The following is an 18701-nucleotide window of genomic DNA, read 5'->3' as shown; positions in this document are numbered from 1 at the left end:
CTTTTTTTTGGACATCATTAAAGAAAATTTTACACTACCGAAACCTGCAAAGAATGTTCTTTCTTTGCATGGTGAAAGTAGAAAAATGAAGCAGGAGAAAGAAAAACAAAAAAAGAAATCTTACTTTGGAGAGAATAAGTGCACAAACATTGTTTAATTACAAAATGTTACAAAATCCAATCCATAGACAGAACTGTACATGTTGACCACAATCTTAAAAAAAAACAAACAAAAAAACAAAACAGGCTTAAATATAAAACCAGAAACACATCATAAAATGATATGAATAGATGATTAGAGTTGAATAGATATTCATAGGTTTATTTACAAATTCTGACATTTGGACAAAGTGGATAATGGATGATGGCACATAAAAATCTCAGAAAAAAATCCCTTAACAAGGATGAAAATTAAGACAAGCAAACACTGATAAAAGAGACATACATACATTTAAAATTAGATTTCTCAAAGTGTTACGAGTCCAGGAGTCTCTTGCGGCTGTAATTTCTAGAAGATCGCTGGTGTCTCCGTGGTTGGCTAAAAGGTGAGACGTCCAACATAAACACACCCTTATTACCACATAGTTCCAAATTTCCAGTTGATTCTGGGGAAGAAATTTAACAAAAACAACTGAACATCACAGAACTGCATGATAGTGTTCTTACCCAGGTAACTGTGCTAAATCCTTAAAAAAAATTCTTACACTGATAAGCAAAAATTTTAGTTAAAAGGTGGAATAATGAAAATTAGATATAAATAGTACGTAATGGTGTTGGCTAAAAAAATATTTATATTGCATGTCATGGCAGCTATAGCACTAGCAGTGTGTCAATAATATGCATCATACAAATGATGTATTAAAAGATTTTCCATGTTCAAGTTAAGCCCCATTACATTACAATTGAAGAAAAAAAAATACAGTTGCTTAAAATCATCTCACCATCAGTCTGTGTAGTATCCGTTTTAGCGCTGCCCTTTTCTCCTCTGTATAACAGGGGTGACTGTGTGAGAGCAAGGATCCCACTGACAGACACTGGTTTCTTCATTTTACAATTTGGAGGTGTAACCACTGTGAACAATCAATCAATCATAAAAGCAAAAAGTACAAGTAAAAAAAAAAAAATGAAGATAAAAGTCAAGTTATACAGCAGCAGTGGTGTCCAATGCAGGACTGCTACACTTATTGTTTGGTAAGAGTTTACATATAATGAAAAAGTAAGTAATAAATAAATAAATCTATAATATCTTGACTGGGGCTTTAATAACCATTTCAGTAGTCCCCCCACACCTGGTCAAACACACTGCTAAAGTAACTGGAGTGCTAAAAAACAAACAAACAAACAAAAAACAGTCCTACCCATATCTTACCTGAGCCAACTGACCCCAGCTGCACAACAGATTCTGACAAATCCATATCCTCTTGAGTGCTAAACCTCGATCTTGTACCCAATGCATGTTTAAAAGCAGGGACATCCTTTGACTCCTTGATTTCTTCTTCACCCTGAAGTCTGAACACACCATCGAGCTCTGGATTCTCCAATACATCGCACTCTGCTTTGATGCCCTTTTCCTTGGTCCCCAACATTCCAGTCCTTGCTCTTTTCTTGCGGGGCCAACTTCTGAAGTTCTCTGGTGTTGTCCAACCTCGTTTCTGAGGAGATGGAGTCCAAGGCACATGTTCCCCAGGACCCAAAGGAGAAGGGCTATTAGCAGGAAGCCTCGTAGGAGTGATTGACTGACATATGTGCGTCTGAACACCTCCTTTCCTGGGTGTACCATATGTACAAAGAGATGGGGATAAGCAGCAAGGTTCTCGATGTTTAGAACAATGTGCAAGAGGGCTGTCAACTCTTGATGACTTGGTATTCATAATAGGAGTCAGGTTTTTGGCTACATAATCAGGTTGTTCATCCAAGTTAAATGAGTTAGTGCGTTTGAACTTAAGCTTGGGCAAACCAGATGCCTGCATTTCCAATTCTACTTGATACGTAAGGGGATTGGGTTCATCTGTCTTCTTTCTATGTGCAGGTCTTCCAGAGTCCTGTGGAGTGGAGAATACTGGCAGTCCAGAATATCCTAGACGTGCTGCTGCCTTTCTCTGCTGCCGATCTGGAGTCTGACGGAAACCATAGCTACACATAGCTTGTGTATTTTCAGCAGATAGAGTTTGTGCGCCTGTGAATTCAAACCCCTCAGGTCTAGAGGATTTCCTTGAGAAGGCTATATTCATCTTAACTCCACCACTTAGTTCTGTCTTCACTACAGAGGCTTCTGCAATATCAATGCTCTCTTCTGTGGTGGTACCACTAAACTGGGAAGAGTCCAATTGTTGGGTATCTGATGATGATGTTCCCCCACCTGTCATTTCATGAGTAGATTCATTTTGTCTCTCAATAGCCTTTGTTATCCGAGAAGCTCTAACTAGGGCTTGACTGAACTTGGTGCAATTTGATGAAGTACTTGGACAATTGGTGCTATCAAATATACGACTATCAGATGTGTCTGACCTAAGAATTGGTTTCAACAGCTTGTCATACATAGGCAAAGACTCATTATAATGAGGTGGAGAAGGGGAAGGTTTAGGAGGTGTTCTCTCAGAATGAGTACACATTCTGTGTGATGGTCCAGGGCTTTTCTTGGGTGTTATTTCTGGTGTTGTTGGTGATGGATGATCAATGGCAAGCGTAGCAGGACTCTGAGGGTCAACTTTCTCTGGTAAGCTTAATGTTCTGTTCATGTTGTCTGACCTCTGGATCAGTTTGGGTTCTTTGTTTCCAGAGATTTCAGATCCTCTCTGTGCCGTTTCAGGAGACAGCCTGAATTTTCTTTGGGACAGTTTTTCAGGAGTTTTAAAAACATCAACCTGAACAGTGCAAAACTTGCTTGGTGTCATTAGTCTTGGTGAGCATCTCGTAGAGGACTGAGGAGACTCTGGAACCTTAAATGTTTTTTCTGGCAGACACTTCTGTTGAGATGGAGACCAGGTGACACTCTTTCTTGGAGTTCTCATGCTGGGGCTCCTAAGACAAGTCCCAGAAATGGTACCATATTCCATAAAGTTCTTCACTGGGGTTCTGAGAATGCCCTTCACTGGGCTTTTCTTTGGCATCTCCCACACAAGGCTCATTGCAGCTGGAGATCTAAATGGACTCCCTCTCAAGACCATCCCATTCTCTCCAACAGCATAGCCTGGACTCTTAGGGAGGAAAGAGCCTTTAGCTCTGGAGGAAGGTGGAGTCTTTGGGGTCTGGGGAGTTCTGTTACCAATTTCAGAACCAGACTGTTTATATAGAGGTTTTCTTGGAGTTTTGTCATGATTCTGAAAAATAAATGTGTCAGCATATTAATGGCTTACATTCTATATTTATTTATGCAAGGAACAACCAAGTAAGACCAAACTCTCTTTTTCAATAAGGCCCTGAAATTCATGCCAAATACTGCTTATAAATACTGTGTATATTGGTAGATGCATTACCTCAAAACCAGAGTATGTAGACCCAAGCTGGACTTCTTTAGTGTTCCTGGTTTCTCTGGCAGATGTGGAAGGGCATCCTGGGGACTGAGCAGCACCAAAGAGAAGTCTCATTGGAGACTTAACGGTATTAACATTAATAGCACCTACAAATACAAAGACAGAAAAATATCACTAATGGTGCAATCTCTGAGGATGTCAACGTCCTTCCTAATAATCGTTAATAATCAGTAGTTATTTGCCATTTGAGCCATTCTAGTAAGAAAGAACTATGCATACAAGGAATATGCCGAGGCATTCCTGCTCACCTTTGCCCTCTAACGCAGTGAGCTGTGACAAGGACAATGCTCTGTCCAAATTTCGTGACCGGGATTGTGAGCTTGAATAGAAGACACTAGAATGTCTCCTGGCAAGGCTTTTTATTCTAGGACTCCTTCTCAAACCTATTAAAAAGATAATGAACATTTCTTATAAAGAAAATGTTGGTCAAGAAAATAAAACTGTACATTAAAAGTTATGTATTAAAGTTACTGACTAGCAACAGGTTTGACAGGAGACTCCTCAACAACAAACATATCAGTTTCATCAGACCTCCTAAAAAAGAAGAAAACAGTGACATACTGATTTTTGCTGGATGTTTTTTTAGGTGCCATACCCTTAAAAATATTCAAATAATATGATAAAGTAAATAAACAAATAATTAAAATGTATTAACATTAACTTACCTGCCACTCTTCTGTCTATGCAGTAAACGATTTGACACTTGCTTATGCAGGGGTGTTTCTGAAACCTTTTTTGTCAGCAGGCTATGTCGATCTGCAAGAGAAGGATTTCAAAGGTAAACCTCTCCTAACAAGATCTGTATCATCGCATGAGGCTGTATCATTCTTCGACAAAAGAAGCAAATGGTCCTACCATCTTCCATCTGTGATCGTTTCCGTTTCTTTAGTCCTTCTACTGCAGATACAGACTGGCTGCGGGGCATTTTCATTTTCTTTGAAGGGGACATGGTCTCTTGGTTGAAGAGGTTTCTTCTCACCTTTGTCACCTCTGTGTAAAACATCAGCAGGTGTTTACTAGAGTGATCATTGTACATTGGAAGAAAGAAGACGTTTTTGCATTACTTACCTTGAACTGCTCGTTTTTGAGGTGGTTGACTTCCCACACTAAACCTTTCTGAAGGAACACACCTTGTTGGCTTTGCCTGTAAAGACAGAGGAACACCAACGCCAATGACTCCAGCCACTTTTGAAACAGAAAGTAAACTTAATGTCTGCACATTTCTGGACAAATAAGCATTTTGTTTTACACTGACCTGTCTGCTTGATCTCCTGGGCATCTCTATTTGCCGGAGGGCTTGTGGGGCCTCTGTCAAGCTCTTATGACGTGTAAGCATACTGGTTCTGAACATTAAACAGCATAATGTATTGTTTTGGTACAAGTAAGCATGTGAACATGGCATTATGTGCACATACGCCATGTCCATTACTCACCTCCTCTTTTTAGCAGAGCGATTGCGTAACTCCTCAAGCCGATCTCCAGCATTAGAGCCTGTGCTCTGAATGGTGGACAGTGGCGAGGGGCTTACAGAAACACTTTCCTTGGCAATTGAGTCATCACTCAAAAAGTCAGGGGGCAGGACGGCAGCAAGTTCCTCAGGCAGCTGGCTGCCAAGACTATAGTATATGTCTGCCAGCACCTTAGGAATGCCATTCAGGTACCTATGAAATATAACAGGTGAGGACATTATCATTATTTCTAACACTATCCATTTTTGTTTTAACTTTAAAAATTTCCTTTACAAGACTCTGCAAGCACTTACAATGGCAGAACCTCTTCTTTCATGAACTTGGAGAGGTAAACAGGATCATTTGTCAAAGATATTATGCGTAGCATACCAGCCATCTAAGTAAAAATTCAGTGGAGGAGATCACTTGTGGTACATTATATTCAAGTAAAATTTCAATTATACCCCATTACATTCAACACATTTTACTAGAGATATTTATTTAATAGAAACAGCTTGCAGGTGTACAGACTATAGCCTGTCTGTTACCATGCATAATTTGTGCAATAGCTCTTCAAAGGTTCGTTTCTGACCTCAGAGCTGCTTTTGGCTGAATATTGTTGGGTGACAATATAGCACTCATACCAACCCAAGGTGATGAGTGTTTCTGTACAGAATTATTTAAATAACCATCAACTATTAACTGATTACTTTGAGAAACCAAGATGTAATCAAAATACATTTTCCTACCTCCTCCACCATTTGTTCCATGTGATCTGGGTCCTGATCTGAAATCGACTGCCTACACAGCTCCAGTCTGAGAACTACTTGCAGCTGACAACTTCATAAAGATTAGAGATTGCATTAGAGAGTAGTAGGGTGGCAATAATTGTTTTAACATTACTTCTTATAATCATATAAAAACTTTAGATTTAAAATGTTGACAGCCCATACTCTCTGATTTTATTGTCAGAATCTGGAGCACTTCCATAGATTTGACGAACAGACTGAGCACTTTTCAAGAGGTTCATCTTGATTAAATCTGAGAATGAAGCCTGTCAGGACAAATGATGAAACGAATGGTCAACAACAAGAGTAAAACCCTATATTAAGTTGTCAAACTGTTAAAGCCACACTGTACACAATTTAAAGTACTGGAAACTGTTAATTGTTTTTAAGGACATATCCATAACCTCAGTCAAGCTACAAACAGTGTTGAATACAATTACTCAAAAAATTATCATCATTACCAATTGCTTAAAACATTATCACTTAGATTTTTTAATTTCATTTTTGTAATCATAAATATTGCATATTTTATACCATGTATATAACGCAATATCTATTGTATAGAACATTTATACAAAAATAATACAGTGTTTAAAATGTTGAACTGTTTGAGGAAGGAGACAAATTTATTCCAATCTCATGAATTATGGTGTCTGACCTTGACACTACATAATTTCACATCTCACATATTAACTACCCTTTCAACCATCATAAATGCACTTCTTTCCCACCTCTGCACCAGTGTTACTCCTCATGAAGGTCATCACCAGCGAGAGCAGACCCTGCACCTGTGTAAGAAGAGGCGCGCTCTTATCCTCTACTGCCTGTTGATAACTTAGTTTCAAATGGGAAAGCAGCTCCTCTTCACTTTTGAAGTCTGCAAAGGAATCAATAGATTCATTAAAAGTTTCAGCAAATACATACACACACACACACACAAAAGGGATCAGTTTACAGATGAGCTTCCCATGCCCCTTCCTTACACATAGCCCCTGCTGTGGTTCGTTCTCCAGCGCCTCTTGTGCTCCGTCTCGTAGCTCCTCTGGCTGTGCTGCAGGAGTCCGTTTCTGCCTGACTCTTCTGCGCCTTCACACTGAACCGAGCAAAATTCAGCATCTGCAGAGAGCGACTCATGGTCTTCATCTTCTGCTTCATTGGTGTATGCTGAGCACCTCCTACTGAGCAAAAGGTCATTCCAAACTTCAGCCTCACAATTGTCTCAATTAAGCCAGCAGGCAAATGTTAATCATGTCCAGACTAAAGTATTTTTATTAACATTATTAATAATCAAAGTTAAATTAAGTTATATAATGCTTTCTGCAACAGCAAGTCACAAAGCAAGTCTAACGAGCAAGCCAAAGGCAGCAGTGGCAATATTATTATTATTACTATTTATTATTTATTGACACTATTTATAATAGTAATATAAACATTCAAATAAACACATGTGGGTGTATTAAATAAAATGATCTGATATTATGGATGTACTAACTTTTTTTGCCTTTGGGGCCAGTGCTTGGTCCAGCTGTATTATTTTGATAGAACTCTGCTAGGCTGTGGGTGAGCTCCAGCTCAGTACTGAACTCTCTTTGAATTTCCTCCTCAGGAGCAGCATGCAGGAGCCTAGTAGCCAGGAGCACATACTTTAGCAGCAGCAGCACCAAAAACAACCAACTTCTGGCTTTAAGAGCAAGAAAAGGTAATGAATGTATTTATTTATTTGCAAAATGGATAGATACAATTAAAATAAATAGAAATACCTCATTGACTCCATCAAATGGCAGCTAATCCCAGATTGGTCAGATAGAGGAAACCAGCCCTCTGTAAAATCTGTTTTCAGATTAGGCCACTGCTGGAGCTCTTGATTCGCCCAGTCAGGAATCTGAGGCTGATTTGTTTGTTCTGGGGTGAACAAAGGTTGCTGTTTTTAAAATGCACTGAACCAGCCCTTTATTAGGTACACGTACTCTTTCCTGAGCGGCCCGTTTCATTCTACGCATTATATGCTCAGTTAAGCAACATCAATTAACTGTTTCATAGCGGTGTCACAGCAAAGAAGTTGACATGAATGAGGCCAAGTTAACAAACAGTTCAACATCATCACATTTAATAACTGATGAGTGATGGCTGATCTTTCCAATACCCACCTGAACTCTCATCATCCTTCATGATGTCATACATTGCATTAAGAACACTACTGACTACATTAGGCAAATCCACAGGGTCTTGTGTAGTCTGTGAGGAAACGAGGCTCATGTCCACCACCTCCTCGCTCTGTGTGACCAGAGGCTGGAGGATTGTCAGAAGAACTGTGTGTGGGGACAGCACTGACAAAACTGCAGAATGGATGCTCCCTCCTTCATACACCTCCGCCAGCTGAAAAAATACAGAAAGCGCATACAGCATTTTAAAAAACTTACCACAGTTGTTTTCCAGGTAGGAACCATTTCTTAAATGATCTTTTATTCACAGAAATGTAAGATAATATTACCATATTAGAGGCCTGGGTGGACAGCTCCTTCAGGAGGCACTGGAATAATGTGCGCTCCTGCTCCGGTTTATCTGGGCACAGTAAGACCCAGCTTTCTGATGCCAACTGACTGAAAGAGCAGGAGTCCAAGCCATGCAGCACACTTGTGAGCATCACCTCTACAGGAGCACTTAGAAGCTTCTGTCCACATGACACAGGCTCAAGTGACACACTGCAAGCGTGTGTGCCTTCATCTGGTGTCACAACGAAAGAGTTGTGTTAGTGTTCAAGGTTATTATTGATGTCAAAATGAAACAAAACTGACACATCTGTGTCAATATTAGTCACCTGCACCCCAGCAGAGAGTTCCCTCAAGGGCTGGAAAAGCCCGCTGGTGGGTCTTTTTTGAAGACAAAATGTAACCAGTAATTGAGCCAGATGGAAAAGTGCATATTGCTTCTTCATTCACCGTACTCAGAGTAAGGTTTGTGTGGTTCAGGGCTAAACAAGGGGTCAGCATGGGAACCACTTTTCCTGCTACCAACTGGAGAACTTCCATTATAGCTCTTAAGCCCATGCAATCACCAACCCGATTATTAACCTGTTAAAAAATGCAGTATGTTACAAAAACAAAAAAAGATTGCATATTATGGACTATAAACTACATAATTTTAAGTTAAACGATTCTCAACTAACCTTTAAAGATCCGCTATCAGCCCAATGAAGGACAATGTTCCTTTGAATGATCATGTCTATTAGTCGTTTTGGCAGGACAAGCTCAAGTAAGTCTGTGTGACTTTCGCTGTCACCGCTGCGTAATAACAAGAACGCCTCCAAATCTCTCTTGGAATATGGACATTCAGACACCACAAACAAAACATTTTTCCCAAGACATGAAAGTTCATCATCTGCCAGCGAAATATTTTTGGTGTTGCGGCTTGATCTCCTGTGTCGCACTGTCAGTTTCGTCGGAGAGGTTATGTCCGGCCTATCCCATTGGAAATCCAAAAGAATTTCTTTCAGAGTGTTTTGCACACAACTCGCCTGGCTATGTTGAACCTTACACTGCTCACCAGGTGTCCTTTCACTGACAGTAAATTTTGCGAGTAATTCCTCTTCAAAATCACTAAAGACTTTCTCGTGAAGTTCTTTGAAATCGGTGCCTCTTGTTATAAGACTTCCATGTTTTACAGTTTTTGAATGGAAAAACGTATAACCCCATCGCACTTTCTCAAATCCATACTTACTGCCCAAGGTAAGAAGAAATCTCAATATCCATTGCTTCAAACAATTCTGATACTTATCTTTCGAGAAGTTGTGATGCTCTGACCGATAATCCACATCGATAGCGAAAACCACATTATAAGAGGCCATTACTTCCCAGTTAAGAATGCATAGCCAGTATTAATTATACCCAATATAAGTTAAATCTACGTATACGGTCCCTACAAAACAAGCGTAAGAGTTTAAACATCCCTAGTTGTCTCAATAGGATTATTAGCTATCTATTTGTAGCTAGCTAGCTAGGTAGCTACATAGCTAACTTAGCGATATCTAGCTGTTTAGCACATTAGTCTGTTAAGAGAGCTGTAAAATATTAATAATCAAACTGGCCAAATGATTTAATAACTTATCCATAAAATAATAATTATTATTAATAACAACTAAAATTAAAAGTATTTAGCGATAAGGTTTACGAGTTCAAATCGCCATTTCCTAAATTAGCTACCTAGCTAAGTAAATAGCTAGCCTAGCTACCATTCTTAGTGTTTAAACTCTTCGCGCTTCAGAGCTGACATCCAAACGCAAACTGTGATTGGCTGAAGCCTCCATTCTGGAACGCGCAATACAAACGTCATTTATTCCATCGCCTATGACGGGCTCAAAGTACCATCGCTCAAAGACTTTGTTACGTTTTGGAATAACGTTTGTATATCATATTCAAAAACTTTATTTGCAAACCAGACACATGACTTTACGCTTCGACATCACGTTTGTAAACACTGCTTACGTTTTGCCCACCAGTTGCGTAATTTCCAGCGACCCCAATCAGCGTCTGTGGGTGTCTCAAAACGGCTTGTTCACTAACTGGGAGCTCACGTGTTCTGGGATGTCCAGTGTAAAATGATCCCAGAGTACTGGAACGTTTGTGGGACGTAGCTCAAACAAGTTGTATCAACAAGGGCAACATGTTCTTAAATATATCTATGTGTCTGTGTTATTTTTCTAACTTTGCTAGCAAATGATACAAATTAAAAAGTTAAGCACAAAATTAAAGCTAAAAGAATTGTGAAAACAAGCAATTTAAATATGCTTTTATTTGGGGTTATGAAATGTAATTTATCTTTAAACATACATGCTGTATCTTAAAGCAAGCAATGTCAACAAGGGCAAGTGTTCTTCAAGAAATATATATATATATATATATATATATATATATATATATATATATATATATATATATATATATATATACACACACACACACACACACACACACACACACACAATACAATCATACTATCATACTGGTCAGTTTGTTTGTCACTGCTTAATTTTAAGCAAATCAAAAGTTGGCAGGCAAAGTCAAAAATGTGTGTGTGTGTGTGTGTGTATATAGTGCTTTTTACAACAGCCATTGTCACAAAGCAGCTTTACACATGTCCGAGTCCAAGACCCCAGTGAACAAGCCAAGGAAAGGGGGGGCGCTCCTCCACTGGCCAACAACAGACACCATAATAGCAACAATATAAACAATAAATAGAAAAATAAGTAGTGAGAAAAAAAAAAAAAAAAAGCAATGAATGCCTATTCCGATTTTCTAGAAGTCCTAGTCTGGGTGTACATGTGGTTGTACATGTGCCCAAAACCCATCTTGCAAGAGAACGTCTGTCTAGTGCAATGAAGAAGTAGTTGGCTGGGTTGTTGGGGGGGGGGGGGGGGTAGATTTCCTTATTCTTGGTACTAGTAAAGAGCCTGCATCTTTTGATCTAAGCAGACCTGGCAGGTCATAATTTTCTGCATCATGTGAAGATAGCATGTTCTTAATTTTTGCAATGTTCCTGAGGTAAAGAATGGCTGCCCTAGAAATATTATTTACATGATCTTCAAATGAAAGACTGGGATCCATAATTACACCAAGATCTGTAACTGTTAAAGAATGTGAGATTGGGAGACCATCAAGGTTTATTATGTAATTAGAGAGTGAAGTCCTAGCTGTCTGTGGGCCTAATAGAAGGACATCTGTTTTGTCAGGATTAAGTGAGAAATTTTCTCAACATCCAGTGTCTGATATCCTTTACACAGTCCTCAATAGTATAAAGATATTTGATATTTGTCCTCTGGTTTGGTTGAGACATATAACTGAGTATCATCAAAAAGGGCAAATCCCAACAGCATTTCTTGCGACAATTTAGTAAAATGTTGTGATCTGTGGTGTAAACTGCTGCACTGAGATCAAGCAATATAAACAAAGAGACATAACCCTGGTTGGAAGCCATCAACAGGCCATTGGCTACTTTAATCAGTGCTGTCTCTGTACTATGATGAGGCCTAAACTTTGTCTGAAAGACTTCATATATCTGTTTCTGATTCAGGTATGAGTTTAGCTGCTGAGCTACAGCTTTTTTTTAGGATCTTGGAGATAAAGGGAAGGTTTGAGATCAGCTTGTAGTTTAACAACGTCGGCTGAGTATATATATATATATATATATATATATATATATATATATATATATATATATAAAACGGATCTGATTACTGCTAATTTGAATGATTTAGGTATGTAGCCAATGTTCAAGGAGGAGTTAATTTAGTAAAGTTTCAATCACTTCAGGTAGAATTTATTTAAGAAAGTTTGTGGGCAACAAATCTAGTAAGCAGGTGGAAGGTTTTGAGTGTGAGATCAGAAATGTTAGTTCAGGCTCTTGGATAGAAGTAAAGGATTCTAGAGTCTTTATTGACACGGTTGTACTGATCTTCATGTAACCACCTGATGCCACATTAACATGAATTTTATCTCTAATGTGCTTAATTTTCCCATTGAAATAAAGCACGAACCCATTACTACTGTGTAATGTATTCTGAGCATTGGTGTTAGTTTTATTCTTCATTTGATGTGCAATTGTACTAAATATTGTTCTAAAGATTCTAGGATTATCAATTTAGTATGGTCCACTGCAAAGAAGTAGATTTGATGGAAGCATATTTCCATGTTCTTGGTGTCTTGGCACACAGATGTTTTCAGCAGTTCACCTTTCAAGGTAATGCCTACAAGTTTACAGTAACAGTTCTTTTGGGCTTTCGCTGGTCGCTGGAGATTCCACTCAATGCATACAGGCTGTTGTAACACCACTTCTGTCTACAGGTAAGATACTTCCATGCTTAGTTGACTGGCTCATGTGTGCCCCATCCCACAACAACTTGGGGTTGTAAACTGGGAAAAGGAAAAAGAAAGCTTGCTTCTACACAGACGTAACACTATACTGGGACGGCCCAGGACTCACAATTCATAATGGCCTCTAATCTTCTCCAGGCAAAAGTGATCCTGCCCAGTCTGACACAGCTTTTAAGAGGACAAAACCTTCCTTTTGTGGCTGCTTAATATGCTGAGTGTGGCAGTGTCAATCATTTCACTTGGTCTGCTATGGCTGCACCCAGTCTAAATTTGGATTATACACCTTTGACTCCATCTATCTTGACATTGACACCCTTGGGTAAGAGTTGCCATTCTGTGTATCAACCCTGGAACTATAGAGAAGCATGGATTTTCTTACCAGTGGTGTTTGTCTGTCAGCACAGAAGCTTCCCACACCAGTTGCAATTTTGTCTGGATCAGTTAGGACATAAGCAGGAGGTGGGGCATGGCACACCAACCAGATTATGTCAGTGAGTCTCCTGTTCTTGAAATGCTTTGCATAATCCTTACAAGGTAAAGGTGTCTTTTTTTGGACAGACAACATCTTTGCAGTTTTCCAAGTAATTATTTAGGGGGCACAAGGTTGTCAGCATCTGTCTGGTTAGCCCACCAACAACCTAAACTGGCTTTTTCCCAGGCTAGTTTCACAGCATGTAGTTCGCCTGCCTGTCCACTACCATCATGTAGCCAGTGCACTTTTCAATCAGAGTACTCAGGGGAACTGGAGAATACACAAGGAAGTCATCCAGATGTGACACATTTAAAATAGTTGTGGTGGACCTGTCCTCTCTGATTTGCCCAGACAGACTGCATAGCTACATTGGGCCTGATTGTCTTCTATATGCCTTCCATCCACTTCCATTCCTCTGTGCAACTTTGCTCAAGCTTCAACATCAACAGTGTCAGGAGATGTTTATTGCCACCCACTGGCCAGCAAGACCTTTGTTTCCCTTAGTAATGTCAGATCATCTCCAGTTGTGGATATGGCCCCTTGGGTCAGTGTGCAATTTATTGCATGCATATAAAACATCAGATACATGCTGTTTGTGCAAAGTATTAATGTACTAATGTGATCTTTTCACATTGGTGTTCTGTCCATGCTAAATAGTCCCTGTTAAATACCCATTGCCCTCCATTCTGGAATATTTATAGAGCTTGCTGGACCAAGGTCTCTTTCCAGTAACCCAATCCAGCATACAAAATGTTCTGCATTCTTGTTTGTTAATCAGCCAATCACAATGTGTGCCTTTTTTGATGTAGTGACATCAGTGGGGCAGAAGTAGCCAAGTGGGCTATCAATTGGAAGCTTGTGGGTTTAGATCCCAGCTCTGCCATGCAGCCACTGTTGGGCCCTTGAGCAAGACCCTTAACTGTCTTGGCTCCAGGGGTCCTGGCCTTGTGCTCTGAGTCCAGCTCACAAAGAAGCTGGGATATGCAAAAAGAAACATTTCATTGCACTATACAGATTTATATGACCAAATAAAGGCATTCCATCTGGCCTAGATCTTAATCACTTTGTGCCATCCAGGAATTGCAATTCTACATATCTGTAATTGCAGCCTTTCACCGGTCTGACCAGTTCTTTGTCTGCTGTGGTGACAGGAGCAGAGACACTTTACTGTCAAAGAAGAGGCTTGCACATTGGCTCATTAAAGTAAAGTCTGTGGGTCAGTCTCTGCTGGATGTGGTAGAATATCATTCTAATAATGTTTGTACCACCCTGATGGACTAAAATAAAGAAAAAGAACACTGGTTATGCATGTAACCATGGTTCTGCAACTGTGGAAGACTGCCAGGGTCGCTTGGCACCAGATCTTGCAAGAATTTGGGTTCTAAGGAAGATGAGGCATCAATGAAGGCAGATACAGTCAGTCAGGTGTCATGCATCACACATCCTTGATTTGTTAGAATAAGACCTCAGTCAGCCCAGATTTGAGGGGTGTTTATCCACAATGTTTGCACAGTGCCTGCCAGTGTTCCACAGTCATATAACCAGCATTTACCATTCCAAAAACCAAACTCAGCATGAGTATGAGATTTTTGCTGTAGCAGTATACCTCAGGAAGCTACTTTGTTCTGCAGCTGGTTTACTGGATGAATAACTATTAGAACATTGGGCAATCATGCAGTGCAAATTTTCCGAAACCTTTTTTCATATTGATAAGTCATCTTGATAAGTACAATGAGTGGTTATAATAAATTATAAAGAGTAAATAGATTCTGTTTAGGTCTTTTGATGAATATACTGTTATCAGTAGAATCAATCTTTTGACCATTTTTCAGCATCACATTTCACCTGAAAGGATACTGATAAAGAAAATTTGTCGTTGACCTAAGGGTGATCCCACAATCACCAGTCTGACCAGGCCTTTATTATCACTGGAAATGTTCTCATTTTACCAGAGCATGAGGAACATAACATATTGTTGGTGTAATTGTATGTTGGTTTATTCAAGAAAGCAGGCCATAGCTTGTAGTTACAATTTCTACACATTTTTTGTTCTGTTCCATGAGCATAAACCTGTGAAAGTCAACTATCTTAACAAGGCTTCAAAAATGTATGAAAATATTTGAATTATTGCATTATTGAATCTTACCATTATTCATATCCTTTTAGCCTGCATGGCTGCTCCTTCATTATCTATATGAAAGAGATTATATGAATAGAATTCTTTTCATATCATTAATCAAAATATTGAACTTCAAGGCCTTATTTCACAATTTACTTGCTCTTGGTATCGCACGGAGCAGATGTTGTATGAATTATGGCAGTCTTGTGTATCTGTGGGATGTTCACCAAATCATGTATCCACCTTTGGTGATATTGATCATGCCATTTAAAGAATTATGTCATTGTCTGTGCTGTGTATTTGCTAATTAGTATAGCAAAAATGTTCTCATAATACACTTGAAAGAAAAAAAGAGAATTATTAATACAAATAAAAAATAAGGATTCACAAAAGTCTACAGTAATTTCATGTAAAAAAAAAAAAAAAAAAGCAGACACACCAGACACCTGAAATAATTGTGATGTTCACATGGAGCCCTTGGCAAGACCTGCTCAATAGGATAAATCAAACAGAACATCTGGTTAGTTGCTAAAGAAGCTTGCTGGTATACCCCATATAAAATAATTTAATCCAGTTTATAAAATGTTTTGGAGAATTAACATGACCCAGACATTTTACATTGCTCCTTCTCTTTACATGAGGATAGATTAACCATAAGAAGTAAAACTGCACTGACAGACCGACCATAAGAAATAGTGTTGATATTGGTGATCAGTATTATATAAAATAATGTATATTTCCAATGTGTAATTATATCATTAGACATGTTTTATATAAGCAAATAAATGAAACAAGTGAACTACATTTGCAGCATTTAGCTGATGTTTATATCCAAAGCGACTTTCAGTTATGACTGAATACAACTTGAGCAATTGTGGGTTAAGGGCCTTGCTCAGCGGCCCAACAGTGGCCATTTGACAGTGGTGGATCTTGAACTGGCAACCTTCTCATTGCAAGTTGAGTACCTTACCCTACTGAAACGATATGCCTTTATTATTAATGATTTTTGAACTGATGCCACATTGCTACTTTGAGTAATTATTTAGGTGGTTATTTTATTACATTTTATAGACAGTTTGCCATTTTCCTTATTTTCATACAATAACACATTTTCTCTGAATGCCTATAATATTCTTTAATGAAGTGCTGTATGTGCTGTTGTTTAATGAAGTGCTTCTTGAATTGTGTTTATACAAACTGTCTTCTCATTTTGTTGACTCTTAACAAAACTTAAATCCTGCCACAGTCCCATAAAAACATCTGATGTAATAAGATATTTTCTTCATTGAGTTAAGAGGTTAACAATTGGACTGGGAGACATGTTTCTGTTATGTTGCAGAGATGTAGTCCAGCAAATGAAACATGACAGTTTTCACACAAGGAGCTGAACTGATACCGAGCCAAGGTGAAAAGGACTGAAATAGAGAACATGAGTAAGCCAGAGAACCAGTTAGCATCTTGAAGCCTTTTTTCTTCTTAACAAGAACAGGCTGTTTCCTCAAAATGTTTGATCATTACACATTAAATTAGATGGCTAGTCCTCTTATCATTACTCCTTAGAATAGCATATCCATATTTAGCAGACAGAATTAAATCAGTTCACAAACAAATTTCATTTTACAAACTCATGTGTCCTTAAATTAAAAGCAAAACTAAAACAGAATGTCCTAGGTTAAGGCCATGGCAATTAAGTCTGCTTACTTTTACTGATGTGCTGTCTCTTTTCATTGATTAACCTCTGTGAGATGAAATCTTTGAATCCTGTTAGCTTTTGTGCTAGATTGGTGTTTAGTTTTTGAGATATTATATTATGTCAGTGTACGTCAGTGGCAGGGAGTGACAGTATAGTGAATTTAATGCATAATATGGTACAACTCTCCCCACCAAAATCAAGCAGACGAAAGCTATGTTTATATATAACAAACCAGCACAAACACAACATAAACAAATGATACTCATTTGGTCAGGTTTGGTTTTGATTTGAATGGGATGAAGTTTTAACCTATATTGACCTATATATACTGCTCCATCTATCTCTTAGAATTTCCTCTTCCATGTTGATCTTCTTCACTCTCCATGGTTACTTCTCATTGCTCTTCATGTAACTGGCACAGAAAACCGAGGTGATTATGATGAACAGTGTTTTGTCTGAACACCTCACATCTTAAAGCCTGTGTGACAAACTCCAAAACTTTCCTTCTCTCTCTGCTGCTTCTTAGGATGGAAATGTCCTCCCTGCCACTGTCAGAATCATGCACTGAATTTTGTATCAGATAAACATTTGATTTCATCCATGTGTGGAATTATCTTACAAGCTTCCGTCCTATGTAAATTTGAAATACAATGTATGCATTAAGTGAATTCCTTATCCATTAAATCTTTTTAGAAATCCTATTTAAAAAAAAAAAATCCAAACTACAACCCAGTGAGTTTGCTTTGCTCTTTTAATCTATTTGTCCCATGACATAGTTATTGACTATTCCCAGTGCCCAGTGTATGCACCCTTTCCCTAATCAGCGGTTCAAGGAAATACGCTTCTGGATGAGAGAGAACTGGGTTTCATTTCATTATGCCATTTCAGTGTGTTCTTCTGAATGTGCAATGTGAGGAATATTCTCTTATAGAGCTATGGTGAGAGAGATTGATAGAAAAAAAGATAGTCAGTCTCTCTCTCTCTCTCGCTCTCTCTCTCTCTCTCTCGCTCTCTCTAACACAGTGCTTGACATTGTCTGGCCCTTGGTTCTGACCCAAAAGCCATGTGAACTTTTCACTGTGCCATGGGGGAATCTCGGTGAATAACACATGAGGTGAGCATGTTCCCTGATGGCACCATACAGAACTGGAAAGAAAAGACACACAGCTTATCAACACATACAACTTCAAACAGACAATAGCAAAACAATCATTTTCGTCATCAGATGTGTCTGATAACACAAGGCTAATTGCAAGTGATTGTTTATCATATGTGTTAGTGTTCATTACAAGGTGCTGTCTTATCTTGGTTAGCCGGAGCCAGCACTGAGCTGTCGTTAATTAACAAACGTCTGAAGAGTGGTATACACACAGTGTTCATTGATGAGGGCTTATGTTGTGTTTCTGATGGAGGAAACATTACAAATCCTTCTTGCCCCTCAGCCCCTCACATTGTAACTGCAGTTGCCCCTCAGAGACACAAATCTGCACTTGAGTCATTGCACTTACCCCTGGTTTCAACTACAATGCCCACTCACTTTACTTGGCAACAAATAGCCATCAGAGAGCATGACCGTGCCTTGGATTAATGTGGGTTACAGTACATAACTCCTGGCAAATATACATCAACAGAAATTTCAGGTGTTGGATTTTCTTTATGTAGAAACTCAAACATACCCACCTATCCAGTTCTTGTGCTCTTTTAATGACTACAACTGTTTATGTCACTGATCATATAATGCCCAAGTATGACTGTAAATCTAGGCTGAACAACCTAATAAAGA

The 18701-nt window shown here is 38.8% G+C and overlaps 1 protein-coding gene across 4 annotated transcripts; it reads right to left on the bottom strand.

Moving 5' to 3' along the window:
- Positions 1-144: 144 nt before the first annotated feature.
- ticrr (TopBP1-interacting, checkpoint, and replication regulator) lies at positions 145-10198 on the bottom strand. 4 transcript variants are annotated; one of them, XM_081712097.1, is made up of 22 exons: positions 8935-10198; positions 8587-8839; positions 8260-8492; positions 7916-8144; positions 7529-7670; positions 7261-7391; positions 6752-6946; positions 6500-6645; positions 5934-6034; positions 5730-5820; positions 5295-5320; positions 4966-5193; positions 4788-4875; positions 4601-4676; positions 4388-4522; positions 4198-4288; positions 4008-4066; positions 3781-3915; positions 3476-3618; positions 1369-3319; positions 941-1069; positions 145-604 (listed from the first exon to the last, which is right to left on the bottom strand). In XM_081712097.1, the coding sequence occupies exons 1-22, from the start codon at positions 9610-9612 to the stop codon at positions 474-476; spliced, it is 5391 nt and encodes a 1796-aa protein (XP_081568223.1). In that variant the 5' UTR covers positions 9613-10198; the 3' UTR covers positions 145-473. The 4 variants fall into 4 exon arrangements, with proteins under 4 accessions (XP_081568223.1, XP_081568222.1, XP_026856744.3 ...); XM_081712096.1 differs by having other exon boundaries at positions 5295-5377; positions 8935-10197; XM_027000943.3 differs by having other exon boundaries at positions 5295-5377; positions 6752-6943; positions 8935-10197.
- Positions 10199-18701: the final 8503 nt, after the last annotated feature.

Source organism: Electrophorus electricus, chromosome 4, assembly GCF_041902795.1.
Source record: "Electrophorus electricus isolate QZ-2024a chromosome 4, ASM4190279v1, whole genome shotgun sequence".
Lineage (NCBI taxonomy): Eukaryota > Metazoa > Chordata > Actinopteri > Gymnotiformes > Gymnotidae > Electrophorus > Electrophorus electricus.
This window is presented reverse-complemented; position numbering and strand designations above follow the sequence as displayed.

What these genes read in the sequence shown, in the direction of transcription:
- ticrr (XM_081712096.1), bottom strand. Translation starts at nt 9,612, where the DNA reads ATGGCCTCTTATAATGTGGTTTTCGCTATCGATGTGGATTATCGGTCA. An exon ending in GAAGGATGATGAGAGTTCAG is followed by an intron (nt 7,671 to 7,915) that starts GTGGGTATTGGA and finishes TGTTCACCCCAG; the next exon opens with AACAAACAAATCAGCCTCAG. An exon ending in GCTGGGGTCAGTTGGCTCAG is followed by an intron (nt 1,070 to 1,368) that starts GTAAGATATGGG and finishes GATTGTTCACAG; the next exon opens with TGGTTACACCTCCAAATTGT.